The 23,982-nt window shown below is 38.0% G+C and overlaps 1 protein-coding gene and 1 long non-coding RNA gene across 51 annotated transcripts in view; one reads left to right on the top strand and one right to left on the bottom strand.

Moving 5' to 3' along the window:
* Positions 1-18,942, top strand: part of DST (dystonin) — a 295,306-nt gene extending 276,364 nt beyond the window's left edge. For 23 of the 50 annotated variants that reach the window (XM_015284861.4, XM_015284874.4, XM_015284882.4 and 20 more), the window contains 15 exons: positions 784-927; positions 1,771-1,959; positions 2,607-2,736; positions 3,555-3,718; positions 4,019-4,181; positions 5,339-5,493; positions 5,650-5,724; positions 6,555-6,572; positions 6,963-7,034; positions 9,620-9,737; positions 11,863-11,931; positions 12,713-12,912; positions 13,356-13,466; positions 16,033-16,156; positions 17,876-18,942. In XM_015284861.4, the coding sequence (XP_015140347.2) occupies positions 784-927; positions 1,771-1,959; positions 2,607-2,736; positions 3,555-3,718; positions 4,019-4,181; positions 5,339-5,493; positions 5,650-5,724; positions 6,555-6,572; positions 6,963-7,034; positions 9,620-9,737; positions 11,863-11,931; positions 12,713-12,912; positions 13,356-13,466; positions 16,033-16,156; positions 17,876-18,141 (1,998 nt within the window). In that variant the 3' untranslated portion in view covers positions 18,142-18,942. The remainder of the gene's footprint in view (positions 1-783; positions 928-1,770; positions 1,960-2,606; positions 2,737-3,554; positions 3,719-4,018; positions 4,182-5,338; positions 5,494-5,649; positions 5,725-6,554; positions 6,573-6,962; positions 7,035-9,619; positions 9,738-11,862; positions 11,932-12,712; positions 12,913-13,355; positions 13,467-16,032; positions 16,157-17,875) is intronic. The other 27 variants (XM_015284869.4, XM_004940460.5, XM_015284883.4 and 24 more) reach the window with 12 other exon arrangements.
* Positions 18,530-22,179, bottom strand: LOC124417836. The gene is made up of 2 exons (XR_006938809.1): positions 22,114-22,179; positions 18,530-21,756 (listed from the first exon to the last, which is right to left on the bottom strand). It is a non-coding gene; the product is annotated as an uncharacterized LOC124417836 (long non-coding RNA).
* Between the last annotated feature and the right edge of the window lie 1,803 nt (positions 22,180-23,982).

Here is a 23,982-nt window from a genome sequence, read left to right on the forward strand (position 1 = left end):
CAGAACAAAAAGAAAAAGTTTAGGTTTCTGGTTTTCCCCTCTCAGTTCAGTTCCAATCTTGCCACTCTTTCTTCTGCCAGACTCCCTAGGAACATTAGTGACTATGAACTTAGATGCTCAAAGCTGTAAACATCCTTTTGGTTTTAGAAGACTTTTCCCACATGGCAGAACCTCTGAAAACAGCTGCTTAATTAGCAGACTGTGTTTCTGTTCTCTCTGAGTCTCCCCCTCAGCTGCTGAAGTTTCATGTTTGTGTTAGTTTAGTATAGCTGCTCTTGAAGCCCTCTGTCATCTTGTCTGAGCATGTAATTATAGTTGGACATCTCTAGCCTCCATCAGGAGCCTGATAGTTTATTATGAAGAATTACTGTAACTGACAGACAAACAAAGTCTTCTGAAATGTTGCCAGTAATCATTCTAACCATTGCATGCCTGATCTACAACACTGCTAAAATGACATGATTTTCTTTCCTTTTGAATAAGGGCGTGTGTGTATTTCCAGTACTTACAGCATGGTGGGCTATATGGAGGCCACATGCTAGGGTAAAGATTTTAAAGCTCCATTTAGTACTTCATGTAGAGTTGTTTTTCGAAAGATTCTTAACTATTTTCAGACAAACAAGACTTGCCCCCCCCCCCTTTTTTTTTTTCCTCTGGCCAGTTGAATCTGTTTAGACGTTGATTGATCCAGAGGCTTGTGGCATTCTAGGTCGTGCAGAAATTATTCAGATTTCTCTTTCAACTTTTGCCAATATCTAATTGAAATCGTTATTTCTGATTTAGGAGTTCATGAAGAAACTGGAAGAGAAAAAAGCAGAACTGAATAAAGCAACAGGTATGGGAGAAGCTATCCTGGCTATCTGCCATCCAGACTCCATCACCACCATTAAGCATTGGATAACAATTATCAGAGCAAGGTTTGAAGAGGTCAGTATATCTTAAGCCATCTTCCTTGCAACAGTTCATCTTTGATTGGAACACAGATGACAACTAACATGGTAGTTGTACTGACAGGAAATGTTCCAGCTGTTAAGAACTAAACATTTAAAATATCCAGTGATGAATGTGAATACCATGCTTCCCTAGGTTTTATTTTAAAACTTACAGGACTTTGAGAACTAAAGCAGATGGTCAAGCTTCTTTGTTTGTATGTATAAAAGGAAATATTGCCTGACGTTTCCCATGTGAGAAAAGCTAATAGTTTCTAGGGAGAAAAACGTAAAATGTAGGAAAAAACTACAAGGCAAACTTGAAGCATTTTCTAATTGCATTACGAAGGATTTAAGTGCAACATGTAATTAACCTAGGAGGTTTCTAAATTAGTCAAGTGACTGCAACTGAGTCTCAGAGAATGTACCAAACTCTCAGTTGCTGAAGTGTTTTTTTGTGTGTATATGAAGTTTAAAGAAAAACAAATACTAGTGTTATTAAATTATGGCCTCAGAAGTGTCCAGAAAAAGACAGACCCCAAATCCCTTATGATTTACTGCTTAGATGTATGGTCTGATCAGGCTCTTAGTCTGTTGCTCAACTGTGCTGTTTTCTGCATTTAATAGTATGTAATCCTGAGTGTCTGTGAAAAAATGTGGTTGGACTGGAAGTTTCAGTTAGTGCCCAGCACAGTTAGTCCTTGACCACTACATCTCACACCTTTGATATTCAATATAAATAGGGCTGGGCAGAAGCTGTTTACAGTTAGCAGGACGATTCTAAATATGTCTTGAAGAATTTCAGATTTGCATATATTGATGTGTTGGTTCTTTTATCAAGGTATTAGCTTGGGCCAAACAACATCAGCAGAGACTGGCAGGAGCTCTGGCTGGACTTATTGCTAACCAGGAATTGCTGGAAGCCTTGCTGTCCTGGTTGCAGTGGGCAGAGACTACACTTACTGAAAAAGATAAAGAGGTTATCCCCCAGGAGATTGAGGAAGTTAAAGCACTTATAGCTGAACATCAGGTAAGGCATGCTAAGTGTCATGTATGTCCTACATGTTCAAACAGATGCTCACATCTCAGGTAGGCTTTGTAATCAAGTGTCAGTCCTCTAGCTATTTTCTCTTAATCACTGAATCGTTTTTATCAGATGGTTAATTGGGCCTTTACTATGTATACAGTATTCCTTCAGTTTATTCAACATAGTTATGAAAAACAATCAATAAAAAATTTAGTGCTGTACTGTTCCAGAAGCATACCTATAAGTCCTCCTAGAAACATCTCATTTCTGAGATGTTCTCTGGACAGTAAAGAGCACTTGAGTCTAAAGTCTGGTGGTACATCTCCTCACCATACACACCTAAGGCATAAAGGAGTTTCATAAACTGTTTCCAGATTTAGACTTCCTTTAAGCCAGGCCATAGTGGTCTTAAAAGCTTTTACTTCTTTTTTGTGGGGGTTTATTTGTGGTTTTTTTGTTGATGTTATTTTTGTTTTTATTTTTTACATATAGAAGCCTCTATTTTATCTCTGTCTGTTCTGTGAGATTGGCATTATTATAGTCTTTCTCTGATGTTCTTGTAACTTTGGCTTGTTTTGCTATTGTATGAGTCTTACATTCTTAGCGTCACTTGTGTATTGTTAATTAATGCCACCTCTATCTGATTGCAGACATTCATGGAGGAAATGACCAGAAAACAACCTGATGTTGATAAAGTTACAAAGACCTATAAAAGAAAGGCACTTGAACCTACTCCTGTACAATCTCATATTCCTGTCCTTGATAAGGGGAGAGCAGGAAGTAAGTAATGAAGTGTTTTGGGTAGGTCGTACACACCATTGCTCTGTCTATGAAGATAACAGGTTACTAATAATCTAGTGAGTTTGATTAACAGCAGAAAAGTCCAGTGAAATAGGGTAAAATTCTGTCTTGAGTGATTTGTCTAAATCTTCTGTATTTCTCATTGTGAGGTAACTTCCTATAACAGACTTCTGTTTTTAAATTTTCACCCACACTTCTTGAATATTTACTTTTATAGTTTACAGACTTTCCTGTGCTACTAAACTTCCAAGAGGGTGCTCGCAGTGTTTTTGCCAACCTACAATTATTTGAAAGTGCAAACAGCTTCTTTTAAATAAAAATGTTGAGACAAACTTTTTCTCTTAATGTCCAAAAAACTATATGGATCCGAGTAGGAATCTCATGTTTAGTAAAATTGAATGGAAAGTGAGTCTTAAGTGAAGAAGTGTTGTATTTCAGATGTTTTTACCCAGTGTATTGTTGCTGTATGGAACCTGTTTCAAAAATCAGGTTGATAACTTCTTAACTCTCTATCAGAGGCTTGCAAAGATTTGATATAACCTGTGAAGTTTCAGTTGTGCAGCCACTGCTGGCTGCTTTGGGCTAGAGAAGAGTTGAATACATAAACCGCCGTGTGGTCCTTCACCAGCAGTGCTAAATAAATAAATTTTTAAAAATCTCATTAGTTGGAATCATATCAGGATTTGAGCTCATTACTTGTGACAAGGAGTGGTTTTAGGAAGGTTAAGTACCCTTTGTGTGTATGTTTGTTTTGTTTGAACTGGGTAAGACTTACGCATTTTATTGTGTTTTAACAGGAAAGCGTTCCCCCACACCAGGCTTATATCCATCAGCAGCCCAGGCACAAATTGAAACCAAGAATCCACGGGTAAACCTTTTAGTCAGCAAATGGCAGCAAGTCTGGCTTCTGGCCTTGGAAAGAAGAAGAAAACTCAATGATGCTTTGGACAGACTTGAAGAGGTCAGCAATGGACTGCACAGAATACATATACTCTTTGCATAATTTTGTTTAACTGGGGTTAAATTGGCTATACTGTAAAGTCTCTGTGTTTGTTGTATGATACAGCTAACTGAAAACATCACCATGTGCTTTGAAAGTAGTCATTTTCATTTTAAATGTGAGGAGATAAAGGATTCTTGAGGATCTGAGTTAACATTTTAAAGAACAATGTATTTAAAAGAATGCAGATGATATCTCTTCTTGATTTTCTGGATCTACTGATTTCAACTGAAAAATGTTCTTTCTCTGTTCTTGATTAAGCTGAGAGAATTTGCCAACTTTGATTTTGATATTTGGAGGAAAAAATATATGCGATGGATGAACCATAAGAAGTCTCGCGTAATGGACTTCTTCAGGAGGATTGATAAAGATCAGGATGGAAAAATAACAAGGCAGGAATTTATTGATGGAATTCTTTCTTCAAGTAAGTTTTGAAATTATCTTAATGATGCCTTGGAAGAAGCATCTCATTAGGTCTTACTACTGTCTATAAGAGTATGCATTATGTAGTTGATTGTGTCAGAACGTCAGATTTTCTTCTTGAAGTAAGTTACTAATTATCACTAACTTCAGCTATACTTTATTATATATAATATATATATACACGTAATATATATATTATATATTATAATATATATATATATATATATATATATATATATATATATATATATATGAAACTTTAAATATTTTTAGATTCTAGAAACTGTTTCTGTTTCTAGGAACTCTTTTCCCTTGTGGATCAGACTACAAATGACACTTTTATACTACTGGTTAATTAGTAGTTTACCAGACTATGACTATCATTTCCACAGCTATTTCAATATTTAATCACTTTTCGTTGATTATTCATAATAGTAAAACATACTTTATGAAACTTACAGATGATGTTCAAAAACAATTCATGTGATTTTGATATTTTTATTAAAGTATTTGCTAGTTTGGAATAGTTTCAGATGACAGAAGCTGAGGAAAAAAACTGTGACTGCCAAGCTGTTAAATTGCCTACTCATTTAACTCAGTTGATACCAACTTGCTACTGCTAAATACTCATTATTTGATTCTTGTTCACCGTCCTGAAGTTTTCTTTGACCATTTCATAGAGAATCTCTGAGCTGATAATCTGCTGTAGTGGACTTGTTCTAAAGAAGGATTTCACAACACACCATGCATGCTTCTGAAGTGGGAAGGCCTTGCATTCCAAATTTAATTAGCATTGAAATTCTTGCTTGACCTTTCCTCGCTAACAATTTATATTATTAATCTGTGGTATTTTATGTGCTTTGAAGGTTAAAATGTTAAAGTGCACAGTTTAATCTGTGCACTGTTCTCTGTTTCTCTATCCAGGACATGCCTTGGTATCGCTGTCATATTCATTTTTATCTAGGTAACACTGGCGATCCTGTCTTTTTTCAGAATGATTCCTATACTTTTTTGAATGTTGCTGGGCTTTTTTTTTTTATGTGCATTGTCACTTAGTGCCTGAAAATGCTTTTAGATTTGTGATAAAGCCATTCATGGCTTTGTCAATATTCATGGCATTGAAAAACCAACTTATCTTCTGTCGTTCTTATCTTACAGAATTCCCAACAAGCAGACTTGAAATGAGTGCTGTTGCAGACATTTTTGATAGAGATGGTGATGGGTATATTGATTATTATGAGTTTGTAGCAGCTCTTCATCCAAACAAGGATGCTTACAAGCCTCTCACAGATGCTGACAAAATTGAAGACGAGGTACATCCTCTGTTTTAATTTGATAACAACCTGTTCTACTGGCATCATATTTTTCAATTTTATTTTCCCTCCTATATAATTTAAAGTTTACCAGTTATAATATAGTCTATTAAAGTGTAATATTAGCAGTAATCATACAGCGGTGTTCTTTCGCAGGTTACAAGACAAGTAGCTAAATGTAAATGTGCAAAACGGTTTCAAGTGGAACAGATTGGGGATAACAAGTACAGGGTAAGTCTCCTAAGGACCTTCTTAGTTCTTTGAGCTTAAAGATTCTTCCTGTGACATGGTTCTGCAAGGATATAGGCTATAGCAATTTACAGGAAATTTATGACACTTGCATATTTTCTTACTGTAAACTCATCTCAGTTCTGTATGGTTTTTTTTATTTAGAACATACAGACTAAAAGCATGGAAAATGCTGCTGTGTGTTTTTCACTGAAACTACAGAAGCTATTTTCAGTGTACTGGGAATTTTTAAAAGCTGCCTGCATACATATATGCATATATACAACATCTCCTTAAGATGCAGTCTTTTCTTCTGGATACCCAAAGTGTTTAGACTGTAGCTGTTTTTCTATTAGTATGATAGAAACAATGGCAAATACTTTCCTGTAGTATTGTGTTGCACTTCAAAAATCTTTGACAAAATTGTGTTTGATCACTTATCATTTTATGGAGCGCACTTTTTCTTCTGAAGAAGTATGAGAAATATGTTAGGTAACTGCTAAACAATTTTTGATGACAGAAAAAAAAAATCATGTAAAGGAAGATTCGCCACCCATAGTTTCAATAGCTAGAACAATTTCAGATGCAATGTTTGGCTAAGAGTTACTAAGTGCTTGCTGATGATTTTAAAACACCACAGAAACAGCAGTGGGAAGGAAAGAAAGGCCTTGAATGTTCTTCAGTGCTCAGTCTTTGGGTAGTTAGCTACCTGTTCATCTCTGAACTAGATACTTTAGAATGTCTGATGTGTTAGTTTGCATGTGTTCTAGAGCCATGTAGAGAATTTTCTGTAAACTAATCGTGTCTTTCTTCCATTTTTCATTTCTTATCAGTTCTTCCTGGGAAATCAGGTATAAACCAGTGGAATGTGTTATGAAGTTTTCCTTTTTTTTTTTTTTTTCCTTCTTCTAACGCATACATAGTTGTTTAAGCTTTGCAATGGTCCATTTTACCATCCTTTCATCTTCAGCTACTTTCATTGCTGGTCAGCTGTGGTGCTTCCTTAAATACTATGGAGCATTCCTTGTCTCAGGATCTCTTCCCTTCAACCCCCCCCCACCTGCTTTCCCTGACCATCTTCCTCAATAAGGAGATTACTTTTAAAGGAACCAGATAATGGTCAGCAGGAATTTATGTATTCAAAATCTTGTGCTTTTAAATTTCAAGTTTAGAATAACATTATTTTACCAGTTATCAGTTTTATAGTGGAGTGATTCAAAAGTCTATATCTTGTTTTTTAGGCTATCAGACTAAAGACCAATCACAGTAACCATGTATCCAATGATGATATCATTTATTTATTGCAACTCAAGGTGAAAAATATTCTCATTTTTAATAAAACGCCTGTGCAATCAAGCAGACTGATTAAGAACCTAATTGGTGGTTGGACCTAATTGATGCTGTAAACTAACTGAGTGAATTATTCAATACATATTTTGGGCATTGGCTAAAAAAGCTTGCTGTTTCACCCTAGACTGTTCTCTTTTCCAGTGTGTTTTTGAAGAGCTGTGAGAAGTCTGTAATGTATTGGTCCTCTGTCAGCTAGGTAATCAGTGAGTCAGGTTGCAGTGGTGCTGTACAGCACCACTAATTAGTGCTACTCCTGTGGCACATACTGATGTGCAGCTTCTTAAATTGTTAGATCATGACTGCCTGGTGAGAATGGAAATAGCTTAGGCGAACAGTAGCTGTTATCATAAGGATCTTATTCATGTACTTATAGAGACAATAATATATAAAATCCATTCTGGATATTCTAGTGTTAAATACATGAGCCACTTTAAATCTAGAGATGTACTTGCATTTTAATTTATTGACAAAGCTTGTTGAAGCGTGGAAGAAAGCACAAAGAGCAGTGGTAATCTTACCACATGCCTCAAGCAATATATCTAAGTAGTTCTTTAAAATGTTTTCCACATATAGAACATGCCTTGATTTGAAAAGATCATTTGAAATTATGTTAATCCTCTTATCTGCCATCTGTACTCACAGAACTAAAAAAATACTTTTTTTTTTTTAATTATTATTATTTTTTTGAGAGCATCCAACTCCTACTGGTGCTAAACAGCATCACAGTGAAATCACCTACAGCTAGTTGGCCAAGTGGTACTGATGTTATATGGCTGCTATCTGGAGAAGACGACTTTGTAGATTAAACATTACTTCCTTGAAGTTTTTATCTTGATCATTTTTACCTCTGATTTCCAGTTGTTGGGAACATCTCTAAATATTAAAGGAATGTTGGTATCCAGGCTGTTTTGATAGGGAAGTCAGTTAAGTTACTGTTAGAAAAAATGCCTTGAGAGGCACCTCTGTTATTCTCCAGAAGTCCCAGTGTCTGAATTTACTATAGCCTAGGCAGTTTCTGAAGGATATGGTATCTGACCCTTGGTAGAGTTGCTTGATGGGGTCTAAATGAAGATATATGCTGAAAAGGGGGGAAAAGGTAAAGAAAAGAAGAAAGGTAGGATCTTTAGAACCACCTGAAAATACTCCCTTCAGAAATAAGCCAGTACAAATAAGCAGCATCAATTTGGATGCCGTTTTAAACTTTGATCTACATTTGTAAAAAAAAATCTTTTGTATCACATTTATTGAATGGAGAATTAAAAAGCCCTTACAGATAATAATCATTCGAATGTTCTTATTTATAACAAATTATTTTCTGTTATCAAATTAAGCAGCAAATTTTGCTTTGTTTGGTTCCTAAAAGTAATATTCCTTTAAACATACCTTCTCTCCGTGGGTTGAGTAGTATGAAACAGCTGAACTAGTAGGGAGAATATTTGTGTGATTTACATGTAAAGTATTTCAGTCCCCTTACTGTAGCAAGCAGGTACAGCTGAACTATGGATAGCTTTCTCCCAGGATCAGAGATTGTACCAAAAATGTGTAGTTGACGCCTATTGATTTCAGTAGGTGCTCTGCATTTTTTTGCATGAGAGCCCTTGGCCTGATTATCTGATGTCAAAATAAATATTTTAGTGACATTGGCAAAAAAAAAAAAAAAAAAAAAAAAGAACTGCTGAATTTCTGTAGTCAGTTTTCATGAGATTATGAGGTCAACGTTTTGATTGCTTTTTCTTTGATCTAGATTTGAAGTGAAATACTGCATGCAGATTTCGTTATACAGGCTTAAAGAGCAAGCATATTTTAGGCCTTAGACATCAGCTCTAAGGAAGAACTGGCCAGTAGAGGAGTTAGGGTAAAATAGGCCTTTTGTGCATCTCCGAGTTGTGAAGAACCTCAATGTGTAGAGAGAGGATTGACAGTTTCTAAGTGTTTATAAAAGGTAGTTAGATAGCTGAAGATGATGCCTTGCTCCTTTAATGTTCCCTTCCTCACATGTACCTAGCTATAGGGGAGCAGTGTGGATGCTATACCTGAAAATATCTCTCTAATGAATCAATTCATGGAACAGTGCAGCGCACATAGTAAATTGAATTTCCAGCCCTTTTACTGATTGTTAAAAGCAATCCTGCCTTCCTTTCAGCTGGTATCATTAACAACTAGATTGTTGCAGAAGAGAGTTTGTGTAAGATTTCAACAATAAGATAATGCAAATAGGTCTTCATTAATTTGTCCATATGCAGACTGTAACCAATTAAATGGCGTGTTACTAATTTTGCATCCTAATTGACATCAGACATTTGAGAATCAACCATAAAATTAAATCTGGAATTCTTTCTTATCGTCTTGCCATCTCCTTTGGATTAATTCAGCAGCATCTGATTTGAAATCTTAACAGCTTTAATAATCTGCATTAATAATGAGTTTTAGCATTTACTAATAATCAAATATCAAAATAAACTTTTTAAAATGCCTAATTTTTAATCTGTCAGCTTGAACTGTATCTGAATGGCTTACAGCCTCAGACTGTTTTTTGATTTTCTTGCAGTTTGGTGACTCTCAACAACTACGTCTTGTTCGTATCCTAAGAAGTACAGTCATGGTTCGTGTTGGAGGTGGCTGGATGGCACTTGATGAGTTCTTAGTGAAAAATGATCCTTGCAGGGGTACGTAACAGGATTGCTAAAATGGACGTGAAGATAATGGTTTGGTTACAGGCATCATTCATTGTCTTGAGATAGAAATGTATAAAATGCCAGTTCTGTAAACAGCATCTCACTTAATGTCTCATAATGATCTGTTTTTGTAAACTTTAAATCCCACAGTTAAGATCCTCTACACTTACACTCATGTATGTACAGAATAACTGTGGTGTCTTCTGCGCAGTTTGTCCACTGTTAGAATGGTGTAATTAAGAATTGAACCTAGCCCAGCTGGAGTTTACAGCCTGTAAGCTGCTTGTATGACTTGGCAGAAATAGCACAAGATATGTCCAATTAAACCTTCTCAGCAGGAGAGAAATGTTAAGGCCATAAATCAAAAGAAGGCAATTGAATCAAAAAGAATAACAACAATAGAAAAACTTCCCTCTGCAGTGGCTGCACCCACGCTTTCAGTCTCTGCCTTTGTAGCCCTGTCTTCTCATTGGCATGCTCCCCAGCACCACTTTGCAGAGCTCTGGGCCTTGTACAAAGCAAGTAGAAGTTGCTGTGATCAGGAGAACTTAGTGTTCTGAGGAAGCAGGGAGTGCTCTATCACCATACACTCCAGGGCATTGTATCAAATGGATTGTTTTATCAGTACTGGGAGACTTAGTGACATCTTAGTTTGCCTGCTTCTGTAGTGGGAAGGTAGGTAGGCTCTGTCTGGCACCATTCCTGAGGGAATATTAGGAGACAGAAAGGAAGTCGTTTGAGACTGTAGTTAGTGGAAGAGATGAAAGTCAAAGAATAGTTAGAATAGTAACATTCCAAAGAATATTGTGTTGACTGTGTTCAGACTTAACTAATGTTGCATAACTGGGTCATTTCCACTATCCACTTAAGTAACAGAATTAAATTTACTCCAATTTACCTCTCAAGAGTTCTGTGGAATTACAGTCAATGCTGTAACAGCATGAGTTCAAGGGAGAAACACAGTATTGAAGAAGAGGATATTAGCTGTCCTGTAGACTTTGCTCAAGTGCCAACTGTCTGATGCAACTTCTGCTTTGGCACCAGGGTTTCTAAGCAGATCAGCATAGACCCTGAGAGCCTGAACAACTTGTTTTTGTACAACTTGCCATGTTAAGACAGGGATGCTAAAACAGAAAAGAGGCTACCACAGAATCCTATAAGGGCTGACAGGGTATACCACTCTGCCCTGGAAAGTTCTGTCCACAGGCTTGAAAGGTATCCATGAAACTTTAAAAGACCTATTGTAACCCTCTAATGATATATGTGAGGTTTTCAGCAGTATTAAAAATCGGTCTTTTCCTTAGCATCATACTACATACCAAACATTTGTCTCACGCCTGTTGATGGGCAGACTGTTGTAATTCCTAGTTGAGTTGATGCTGAAAGCTACAATAATGAATATCTGGTTAATACATATGATTTCCTTATTACTCTGTCTTCAGATAGAGAGACATTTAGAACTGTAGTCACCGTCCCTTCCTTCCCTTCTTCTTTAACAAACCTTGTAATTTACATACCTCTATAGTATTTGCTGTTATGCTTTGTCCCTTTTTCATGGGATGTACATGCACAGATGTGTAACTCAACACAGTGAGAAAGGAATACTAATCTCTGTAAAATCATCCAGATTCTGAAAGGTGTCCATTGGTATGTAATCCTGACTGGACTTAAGTCAATGATGTAAAGTAGACAGTGATCTTAGTGGTGCAGGTTCAGGCTTTTCCTTGAGCGCTTGGCCTAGCAAATCTGCATGTCTACCAAGAGCTTCTCATGCATGTAAATAAACAACATTTCAGAGAACTGTTGTCATAAATAGATTAAAATATATTTGGCCTAGTGACATAAAAGTTTTAGCTTATATTACTTCTTTATGTCAGCAGATAAATACCTTTACTACACATGTATTACTTAGGACTGCAGTTGAGTCTACCCAAGCACTTCTTCCTTTTGCTTAGGGGAACACTGAGAGTTCACCTCAGAGCACTTAAAGACAGCTTTTGCTCTGAGTCCTGTCTTTTGGCTCCGAGTCCCTTGCATATGCAGCTGCTATACTTGATTTCTTCTCCTGTTAACAATTTTCTTTAATGTGACCCATGTCCTGTGTCATTTTTTCTAGTTCATCATCACGGGAGTAAAATGTTACGTTCGGAATCAAACTCTTCAATTACCACTCAGCCTACTATAGGTTGGCAAATCCCTCTCTTTGTCTTCTCCTCCTCTTCTCCTTTCTCTTCATTTCCTTCCCATTTATATATATATATATGTTTAACTTTTAATATGCCTCACCCATCACATTTAGCTTAATGTGTTACTACATGGGCTGGTGCTTTACGAGCTTATTGGTTTTTTTGTTGCTTTTTTTTTTTGACATGCTTGAACAGTGTTTCAAAAACAATTGTCATTCACACTGACACAGTTAAATGCTAACATTTCTTGCATCTATTCTTGCAGAACATTCTCTCATATCTGTGTGTGTGTGTGTGAGTGCTTAGCCACTGATTACTTCATTACAGTTTGGAATTTGTGTTCATCATTGCATGTTGCCAAACTACATAATCTCATAGTTTTAAATAAATATATTTGCTGCTTTCCTGTAAATTTTACTAAACAATTTCTCCTGGAACATCCAAGCAAGTATTATTTATAATGAGTAGCTGTGGAGTTAGCAAAACTGCTCATCAGGTTCTGTCTGTGTATTAGTAGATGATTGATTAACAGTGATTTAGCACATTGAGCATTCCATTATCACGCTGACTTCCTTTGACAGTGGTTCATTCCTGCTGGCATAAAGTATTAGAATAAGAAATTTCTGCACATAATTCTCCCGTGTCCAAAATAAATGCATTACACAGTAATGCATTTTATTTCTTGTAAAAATGTGTTGGAATCGGCATGGCGAAAATGACAATGAACAGCTTGGTGACTGTGTGCATTTCTCACTAAATGAACACCCTTCTTTGCTGCAGCTAAAGGGAGGACAAATGTAGAGCTGCGTGAGAAGTTCATCTTGGCAGATGGTGCCAGTCAGAGCATGGCAGCTTTCAGACCAAGAGGCCGTAGATCACGACCCTCTTCAAGGGGTGCTTCTCCAAACCGATCTACTTCTCTGTCAAGTCAGGCTGGCCAGGCAGCTGCCCCACAAGCAGTTGCTACGAGTACACCAAAGGTAAGGAAGAACGTACAAAGCAACATTGTGTAACAAACGGAATGTAGGTTTTTTTCTTGCTTCAACAAAATTGGAATGTTCTCTAGATGACAGGGAAGAAGCACCTCAGTCTTATTTCATATTCTGGGAGGAAATCAGAAGTATTTTCAGTGTATTTCCTCTACTGTTTGTTAGCAACACAGGAATAGAAGATTTTCTTATATTTAAGGTGCTAACTGATGATTTGGGAATAAACTCTGAAGGAGCAAAAAAACTCTCCAATTCATATTAGAAATAAGCTCTGCCATCTCTTTGTTTCAGAACATTTGTCATCAACTCTTTCTACTTAGTTTGTATTTTTACTATGAGATTTGATCTCCCTGTGTAAGCCTGGGTATCCTTCTCCATGACATTGTTTGCCATCTGCTGTCCTTCATATTTTGATTTACCGTTGTTTCGTACAGACACCACATCATTTAACACGCAACTATGGTAAACCATGGTTGACAAACAGCAAAACGTCAACTCCTTCTAAGCCACCAGAATCCTCAGACTGTCAAGGGTCATCTGGAGAGGTACAGTAAGGATAGAGATTCTAGTCTAATAGTCTTCCTTCACTAAAACCGTCACTTCACTAACAACCACTAGAGTTTCAGTGCTTCAGTGCTGCAACATCCCTTACATATTAATGCATTGACTTTATTTTAGACCTTTGCAACTTATTTGTTCATTGCCTGTTTTTTCCCCAAGACTTCTTTTTCTATTTGTTACTTTTCAAAAACTGAAAACTCAGATTAATTAATTTTTATCTCCCATGAAAAGCCACTAAATAAAGAGATACCCAGTCTCTGTAAACGAGATTGCACAAAATACTCATGGTGATATAGAAATCTTCCCAACAGCTGAAAGAGTAGTCTAAGGGGGTAATGACCAGTCATTGCTCTAATAAGATCTATTTGATGACTTACAGGAAATGAGCTTTGGTCTTTTGTCCAGACCATGACTTAAATAAAAGCTGCCAGTATAGCAACTAGGGTTGTGCTGGTAATTGAGCTGAATGACCCAAAATTTGAACGGGCTTGGAGCCAAAGTGTCTTCTCTAATGTCACTGCAGGCAGTGAAAAGGTTGCAGCTGGACCAGATGCAAACTGACTTTTTACTTGTAGGAATTACTCTTGCCCTAGTTTGGATAGAGGGCTCAGTGTGGAGAAGCTTATACTACCATCACCTTTTTTGTATCTGCTTTTCACAAGTCTGCACTTTGATGTCTATTGCTATTCATTTGATACCTTCCAGCACTAAATTTACGTGACCTCTGTGTGGCTTTGCTCAAAGATGCAAAAGAAATTTTCACTCCCTCTTTCTTGTGCAAGTGGGCACATTATTTGTGCACACTGCAAGCATATGTATGTATACATCACTTCAAGCACACAAGGCAAGACTGTTGCTATGAATGATTAACAGCAGCACAAAATAGAATCAGTTGTCTGTTTCTAATCTATTGTATTTTCATCTCTTAGCTGGTAAATAATTGTAAGATTAATTGATGGTACTTTCCAGATTCAAGAAATATGCATGACATGAAAGCAAATGGCATTGATTTCAAATGGGGGCACTGTATTTCTCACCTGCTCTTACAACTGCCAGTAGTTTAACTGAGTTTCTTTTATGTAAAACACCATGGATTAAGATTACAAATTGAATGATTGGGGTTGGGGTAGATTGTAGAGAATTTCTGAGATTCTGCTGCATTTTCTGCCCAAGAGAATAGTTAGTATTGTATGTGTAGACTGGCAATGGGTGTAGGGCTAAAATGAAGAACAAGTTTGATCTCTTTTTCTCCTTGTCCTGGTTATTCTATCCCAAGGCCTTCACCAAAGTACAGCAGATCCAGCAAGGTGATGACAAGATTTCCCTTTCTGTTAATCATCCCAAGCAATTCCTGTAGAGCAGAGGTTTCTAAGGTGTGGCTGGCTGGACAATCTTAGCCTGCTAACCATTCATACTTGCTTTAGGGAGAGTTAATACTGTGACAATCCATGTCAGAGCAAGCACATTGTCTGCTCTGTAGCATCAGTGTGCTCTTTCTTTCAGCTCTGCCAGAAGTGGTCCTGGCTGGCAGAGGGCCAGGAGCAGCAGCCAGGCAGCCCCTGCTGGGCCCCTGCTCAGTGCTTAGCTCCAGGCAGCTCGCAGCTCACTCTGTGGACTGTGGTTTTCAGTACCCAATTCTACCCCACCACTGTATGGATCAAAGGCCTGGAACGTGGGTCCTGGGGTCTGGGCCACTTAAAGGGCCATATTCATAAATGCAGTATTTCTTCTTTTAGGATATTTACTTAATATTTTTCTGTTGACTAAATTAATGGGAATACTGTGGTTTTCTTCTTATTTGCCTAAAACTCCTATCTAGTATGTTACATGTGTTTTGGGATTTGAGAAATGAGGATTTCATTCTTGTGGCACCAAAAGAAACCTTTTGTTGGGCTGATTATAAATCAAGGCTTGTTTAATCTCAGAAATGAGAAAGGCAGGGTAAAGATATGGAGCAGAGATGTTTCAGGCAATGTATTGACAGCAAGGACTTCTTGAAGTAGTCGTGTTTTTTCTTCTGCATTGTGGCAAAAGATTTTGAAATTAGGTAGTTGTGTTTTATAAATACCATCGAGTATTTATAAAATGAAAACAAATGCACTACAGCAACAATTAGAATGGTGGAAAGTCAAGCTATGCAGACATAAATCTTCAGCTACTTCATTAATTGAAGTCATGTACCATCAACTAATCCTATGTTTTTGACTAATGGTAAGAAAATAGCATTTTTCTTCCAATATATGCACTGAAGTACACATAATGGCTTGAATTTTAGTGTCAAGCAGCCTATCAAACTGTTTCTTGATTTGCTTTTAGACTATTTCAAGAATTAACTGCTAAGGGAATGTTCAAAGCTTCACATCATCAAAAATGTCCATACTGACTGAAACCAGTATTTCAGATTCACAGTGAATGTTGCTAAGATGATCATATTCCAAAATCATATTCCAAGCTATGTATCACCTAATACTTGGCCACATCTTCAGTAGCAAAAATAGAAACAACCTATTTATTTATTTATTTGTTTGTTTGTTCATTCTTTTTTAATAGGGAACACCTATTCAAGGAAGTAAACTCAGACTGCCAGGATATCTATCAGGGAAGGGTTTCCACTCTGGAGAAGACAGCGGCATCTTGTCCACAGCAGCTACCAGAGTCAGAGCTCAGTTTGCAGGTGAGTGTCTTAACATTAAAGCTTGATCTACACCTTGCTTTATTTGGCTACCTGGATTCCTGTGAGTCAACTTTGAGATGTGAGGAAGGTGAGTTGGAAGAGTGGGAAGCCAGTAGTCCTGTTGTCTCCATATTATCATTGCTAAAGTTGCACATAATCAGGGTAACGGTCCTTCATTCACCTGGTTTAACAGTGGTTGTGTTACATTCAGTGCGAGATGTGCAAATTCATGACAGAAATTCTTGACAATACTATCTCCAATATCCCTGCCTAAAGAAATAGGAAAGAAGCATTTTCCTAAGAAGAAAGAGTTTACTTCACAGTATCCAAGTTATGTTCAACTGTGATGGAGCAAAGGGGTCATTTAGTCATGACTTGTCTGTTTTCATTGGAAGAAGAGCTGCAGGGTGCAGCTGTAGATGACCTTATTTATGAAACATCCCACAGAGATTTTTAAAACAGTATATAAAAATAGAAAGTGTGAAGCTGTGCTCTTCCAGGATCTTTAGAGCAGGGCTGGCTGGGTGTTGAGACAAGAAGATAGCTCTACTACCTTTCCTGCATGTCTTGAGCTCTGCAGAGCTTACCAATCCGTACTGGAAAATCTTGCTCAAACAGTCCATGTTTTTTAACTTATAGGTGATACGGAAAAATGAGCCAGCTGAGATTTCAGCTTCAGCTTGGTATTCTTTGCCCTTACAGGGAACCAGATTTGTCAAGATCAAAAAAGATTCAATAAGTAATAAGAAAATTATGAAAACCCACATTCATGTTTTTCTGTTTAAGATTCTTTGTTGTGGTTTTTTTCTTCATGGCACATTGTCTGGACAAGCTTTCACTTTAGAAGGCTTGCAGAGAGCTCATTTACTAAGTCCTTTTTTGGGGAGAATGTACAGTCTTCCCTTGTTTATTTGCAGCTTTCAATATTGTGGTTTTGATTTGGAAAACAAAAAGGCAGTGGGGTAGAAGTACACATTTGAAAAATGAGTTTGTCATCTGCATGTCCAATTTATGTATTCATAGAATCATAGAATGGCCTGGATTGAAAAGAACCATAAGGATCATCGAGTTTCAACCCCCCTGCTATTTGCAGGGTTGCCAACCACCAGACCAGGCTGCCCAGAGCCACATCCAGCCTGGCCTTGAATGCCTCCAAGGATGGGGCATCCACAACCTCCTTGGGCAACCTGTTCCAGTGCATCACCACCCCCTGGGTTAAAAACTTCCTCCTAATATCTAACCTAAACCTCCCCTGTCTCAGTTTGAAACCATTTTCCCTTGTCTTATCACTATCCACCCATGTTGATTCATAAATCTTCAGTACTTGGGGATGCCAGCTATTTAAATCTTCCAGGTCATAGTTGAGAAAATGACAGAAGAAAGAAAGGATCTAGCTGGTCATAATCAATAGATAATACATGTCTTGTAAGTCAAGAAGAGTTGCCAGGATAATTTTCTTTAACTGGATGTGCTAGTGATAAATTTCCAACCTCTCAGCATTCCGTTCCGTTTTCCCTTCTTTTTAATGGGAGGTGTGACATTGTTTTATGCTGTTGTGTTAATGTAAGAGGAACTCTGATTATTGTCCAGCTTATCTGGCAGAAGTCTGAAATTTACTTTGTGCAGTGAGAAATTGTTGGGATTGCCAAAGACTTAGCAAAGACCTGCACACCTTTTGCATCTGTACCTCTAATGCTGCTGGGTACCTTTTCTTTCTAGAAACCAGGAGAACTCCAAGCAGACCTGGAAGCCGAGCAGGGAGCAAGGCTGGCAGCAGGTCGAGTAGCCGCAGAGGCAGCGATGCATCTGACTTTGATATTTCAGAAATCCAGTCTGTATGCTCAGATATGTCAGAGACTGTTCCAGCTACAAGCAGACCGACGCCCCGAGCAGGTTCTCGGCCAGGATCAGCCAAGCCTTCTAAAATTCCAACTCCCCAGAGAAGGCCGATAGCCAGCAAATTGGACAGGTCCTTGAAGAGATAATATGATTAGCTTCATACAGGTTTTTTTCCTTTTGCGTTAAGTATTTAAGTTCGTAAGATGTAAAATATTCTGTAGAAATTGTTGTGAAATATCGCAAGAGGTGGATTTTTAATTCTGCAGATGGCCTTATTTGTGTATTTGTCTTCTTATTTTATGTGTATAATTTTTGTCAGATTTGTTTTTGTTTATGCCATATCTTGTGAGGAGGGGGAAGAGTTTTAATGTAAACTAACAGTTGTACACAGTAATGTGTAGAAAGTACACTAAAAAATAATTACCAAATGTACAGTGTACTGAATGTACAGTAAATCTCTGGAGCCTGAAGAAAATAGACCTATCACTATGTCATTAGTTAACAGTAAAGGATACCTCAAGATTTTTCTTTAAAAAAAGAAAAAAAAAAGAATACTAAAAAGCCAAAAGACACAATAGTGCATTTTGAGCTAATGAAACAAACACTAAAGGATGTGTGTCAAAGCTACCAAGGAATACAGACCCACAGTCACAGTACCCTTATTTATACAGCATCCCTCAGAGAACTCACAGAGTTAAGCACTTGCCAGTGATATGATACTCCAATACCTTGCAGCGTTTCTGTGCCATTGCTTTCAGTGAGGCCAGACACATTCTGGATATCGGAACTATTATTCTATAAGAATATCAATATAAAGTGCATTCATGTAAATGTGAGGTTTTCTTTTGCTTGAGTGGATGGTAGCACTGTATTATTATTGAACTCATTTTGTATCAAAGCAATTTTGCTTGCAGAAGGCTCTGAAATAAACATGTCCCTTAACTTTATTTCTACAGTATTTCTTATTTCACAGGAAGATCAATTTCTGCATTACATTTTAGGGCATATGTTATGTCAAATGACCAATAATTACCATAGGAACATAGAATTTAATGTAATTTTCAATTAACAGCGATCACATTTGGGTTAGCTGCTGTGTTTGTTTAATAAAACACTAAATTGCACATATCAGATCATATGAAATTATATGTAATTATTGTCTGTTGATAATTATTTTCTCCACGTTAAACTGTGACATATATATACCATCTATGACAGGCATAAAGAGTAATTCTGTTACTTTTTTCGTCAGTGGAATATTTTTGCCATTCATTCATTTGAAGGAATTAATAATAGTTTATTTTTAATGGAAGAAGGATGCAGCTTCAGATAGGAGTGCTGTACAACAGCTGGGCAGATGCTATAGTAATGACAGAATCCTTACAGATTCAAAACACTCTTTGATAATATCAGAAAGACACACTAAAAATTCAGCCAGTTTGACAGATCAGAGAGTCTAGATCTGACTGTTAATGTACCAGAAAATGCCATAGCTTTAAGTAGAGGAATGTTAGGAGAAGACTGGTTTATGATGGGTCTCCTAGTGTACTAACAACGAAGTTCAGCTGATTACCTATAGGTAATGGTGACATCTGCATTCTCTGCTAACTAGATCTCATTACAAACAAGTGCTTTCTGAAAACATGGAGTTGAATCCCCCAGTCAGTGTATAAGAAACTGAAAAACAAAATAATTCTCCAAAGAAGATTCAATCAATCAAAATCCTCTTGTGTCAGGATTTCCTCCAGTGTGAGCAGAGCGACTACAAGTGTTCGTGGAAAACAGGCAGGAAATTCCACCAGGGAGTAAAAAGGAAAAGTGCAGTGGATGAGATCCTGAGTGAGAAAGCAGATGGTGGAATTAGGGGAAAAAAAAATACATAGCCTGGGGCAGGCCCTAGTGAAAGGCCATGTGGCCTCTATTGCACAGCAAGCAGTGCTGATGACAAGTCCTACTGCAGCAGGTCTGGAAGGCGCACACACATTTACTGAATTACCCAGTAAAGTGGTCACAGCCCCAGGCCTGTTGCAGTTCAAGAAGCATTTTGACATTGCTCTCAGATGTAGTGCTTGAATTTTGGGTGGTCCTGTATGGATTCAGGAGCTGGACTTGATGGTCCTTATGGGTGCCTTCCAACTCGGGATATTCTGTCACTCCATGAGCTCGGTCTTCGTGGAGTAGTATTGGCAAATGCTGGAAGTACCCTGAATTTATGCTCTGGTCTTAGTTTTATACATATTTGTAATATTTAATGAAATATCCTACTTAAATATGCATGTTGCTACATTGTGACTTTACAGGAATATTAAAGCTGTGACGAGATTCTGAGAAACCCAGTGTAGACTAAAGAAGCCAGTGACTATCATGGTTTCTGTAACTTGTTGGCTACTACAGAACTGTGGAGGCTGGGGCTGGCAAAGTGGAGAAGCTAACTGAAGGGCTTCTGAGAATCGTTCCATTTTGGAGACCTGTCTGATAGTAGATTAAAAGGGATTGGGAATTTTCCTGTTAAAAGCCCAAATTTTTCTCAAAATCTTGTACCATGTATAATTACCATTACCTTCCAAAAAAAAAAAAAAAAAAGAAGTTTGAATGTTTTAGATTGATACTAAGAATTCCCAAACTGAAGACATTTTCCAAAATTCAGAAAATAAACATTGAACCTCCTACTTTTCTATGACACAAAAACAAACCTTCAGAATCCAATGGGAAAGGCATATCGGGGCTCTGCATCCCAAGTAGACGGAGCAGTTCACTGTGCCAGAAGTGTGGCTTCTATTGCAGATGATGACGGGTAACAAGTCTTTGTCTTGGATTAGATATGTGTGTCTTCATAGAATCATATAATGGCTTAAGTTGGAAGGGACCTCAAGGATCATCAAGTCCAACCCCCCTGCCACATGCGGTGCTGATAACTGCTAGATCAATTATTAGATCGGGTTGCCCAGGGCCCCATCCAGCCTGGCCTTGAACACTTCCAAGGACGGGGCATCCACAGCCACTCTGGGCAACCTGTTCCAGTACCTCACCACTCTCTCAGCAAAGAACTTCCCCCTGACATTCTTCTAGGAAATATGCTTAATTATTAGTTTAAAACTAGGAGTAAAGAGTGTAGAAATGATTAGCTGACCACCGTCCTGGTGGCCAAAGACTTACCAAGAAGAAAATGAAATCGTTGAAGTCTCAGTGAGTCAGAGATGTCACCTACAAGCAGAATCTAAGGGATGTGAAACCACAGTAAGAGATAAATTACTTGGTTTTATTGAACTCACTTTATAAAGAAAGCTGTGCTATTCTGTTTCCATTTTCCTGTAATTAAAAAATATTTTTTCTATGTTCCCAGCATAAACAAGAGGAACGGTCAGCCCAATAACCAAATCCCCACTCTGTTGTCACATGGGTTCTTAACCTAACTGCAGCACACGCATTTCCCCCTCTTTTATTATTTTCCATCAGAAATTGAACACAAATTAATCCAGTCTGCTGTACGAACAACAGTTTAGCATGGTCTACATTCTTGTATCTTTAAGTTCTGAGATTTTTCAGCGCAGCAAAGAAGCAGTGGTAATGGGGAGGAAGGAAGTGTTGAAAAGCCAGTGACTGTGAGAACCATACTGTTCCGTGTATGAGGAGTATTTAGCACTGGGAAAAGTTGGTTCAGTCCTGAGCTCCCTTTTCTCTTGTTTAATTTGTCTGCATTGCTGTTTTGCTGCCTTCCCACGTCTCTAGGATGTTCAAAAATGTACAGATGAAACCTGCAACTAAAAGTAACACAGGTAGAAGAGCTAGTTGTGCCTTATGGCCTACAGCTTTCTCAGTGTAGTTTATACTATAAGCCTCTTAGCCACATGCTAATGTAATAGATGACAGTAATTGAGGCTTCGCCTGCAGCACATCCCTTTATAAAAGCATAGAGATAAGTTTATCTGCGATCTTAAATTTAAAAAATGAATGCATTTCTTAAACTGGTGCAAGCAGCTATGCAGTACCATACTCAGCAGCAGCATTTGAACCAGGAGCTGCTTCTGCCAACATCTACCCTGTAGAGCAACAAGACTGTCCACAACCAACTGCTCGCACCAGTAGCTCTCATTTATGAGAGGGGCCATACTGCTCACCTATGTTGGACATGGCACATGATGAGAGAACACATTGCTGAACACTCTCTATAGCGCTCTGTAAGTAACCACAAGAATGGAAAACAAGGATTTTGAGCACACCTGTTGGGTCTGCCTCATTGCAGTACAGCTGCCCTAATAGCTCCCAGGTGTTCCCAGTTCTTAGGCTGTATGTTAGCACCTGATCTCATTCCAGGCTAATGGTGTTTAGCTTGATGTTTGCTCTCATCGTGGGCTAAAAGGAGGAGTGGTGGCTAGCAGGTTTGTTTCTCAATGCAAGTTGAATGGAATTTTGAAGAACAAAGGAAAGGTGCTTTCCTAGTGAAAATTATTCTCGCTACTGAATTTGAATAACCTGTTTGCAGATACAGGGGGGAGGGATGGTTGGCTTGTTTGCTTGATTTTTCTCTTAGTAATAATGCTCTTTGAAGGCGCTGGGAGGTTAAATGCAGGTGGATTACTAATCTGCAGGGGAAAAAAAAAAAAGTTATCTGTGTTGAAAAGAGGAATATTGCAGAGGAGAAAGGAGCTTTTCAGAAAACAGGATGAGGTACCAGTTTAAGTTACAGGTAACGTGCGTGAAAATGCCTCATAGCTGATCCCATGAAGATATTTTTTTTATGTGGATGTAAGTCCTTCTGTTAAGACTTGTTCGGAGCTTGGCTGCTGCAAATGAAGTTTTATCTGACCCGAAGCTAGAAGAGTCTTGGGGCATGTACTTCCACAATTAAGTAGTTCTTCTGAACTGAAATTGTTTAAATAGTCTGAATTGCAGCTTGTGGTGCTAAACCGTACTTTTGTGTTTGAAGGCTGAAGGAAAGAGTGATGGAGGTGAATTGTGTAATTTAACTGGCATCCTGGATGAGTAAGTACAAGCAAGTTAATAGATGTGTTCTTAACGTTGGGATGACTGAATATGAGTAAGAACCTCAGACCATAAATCAGGCCCTGTCAACATCCACAATGTATTTTCTTCCTCTGGGAAGAGGCAACCAGAGTGGTGATAGCTGTCTCCTGGCAGGAAACGCTGACTTGGAGCATTTTTTTTTTTTCTTTTTTAGGGGTCATTATATGCTTTCAGCATTTAGAAAAGTATCTAACATGTTTCTTTCCCCCCTCCCCCCTCCATCACCCCTTTGTGGGGCTTGATCATGGCATTTTGAAATCATCTTTTTATTGGCAGAATGACGATTATCTAGAGACTTGTGGAAGTTTATGTTGTCTGGGCTATTTTTAAAGGCAGTGAATTCATACGATAAAGCAATGTTCTTGTATTTAAAAGCCTGTGATCCAAGTGTAAGATGGGAAACAAGTGTGTTCAAAATGAGGAGGGGAAAAAAATATAAGCTTGTATGTATACAGAGAACTCATTAGCTGGCTGGAAGAGCTTCAAACCTAAATTGGTGAAAGTGTTATCAGTTAAATCAGCAAAACAAGGTAGCACTACCAGGAATAGGTAGTATTCACCCAAGCCTGCTGCACGAGGGTGAAGCAGCTGTGCTGCTGTTTGGAGCCTTCCTTTCATGTAGACTTGTTCTGAGAGGATTGGAAAGTGCCTAACATAACACCAGGCCTTTTCTTAAAAGGTACTGGTAAGATCTAGGAAACTGCTGATCAGTCTGGGCTTGGAAAAACTGGTGAAAGTAATAATAAATGATGTATTAATGGAAACCTGGAGAAACATGCTGTGGATGAATTGATTTAGTTTCTAGAGGGAAATCACGCCTTACATACTGCCTGGAAACCTCCTGAAAGGATCAGTTGGTGTGGATGGATGTTGAGATAGACCACATGGCCTTCGAAAGACTTCAACAAGGTTGTTCACCACAAGCTGTTGAAGTAAGCCCTTACAGGATCGAAGCAAGGTTT

Source organism: Gallus gallus, chromosome 3, assembly GCF_016699485.2.
Source record: "Gallus gallus isolate bGalGal1 chromosome 3, bGalGal1.mat.broiler.GRCg7b, whole genome shotgun sequence".
NCBI lineage: Eukaryota > Metazoa > Chordata > Aves > Galliformes > Phasianidae > Gallus > Gallus gallus.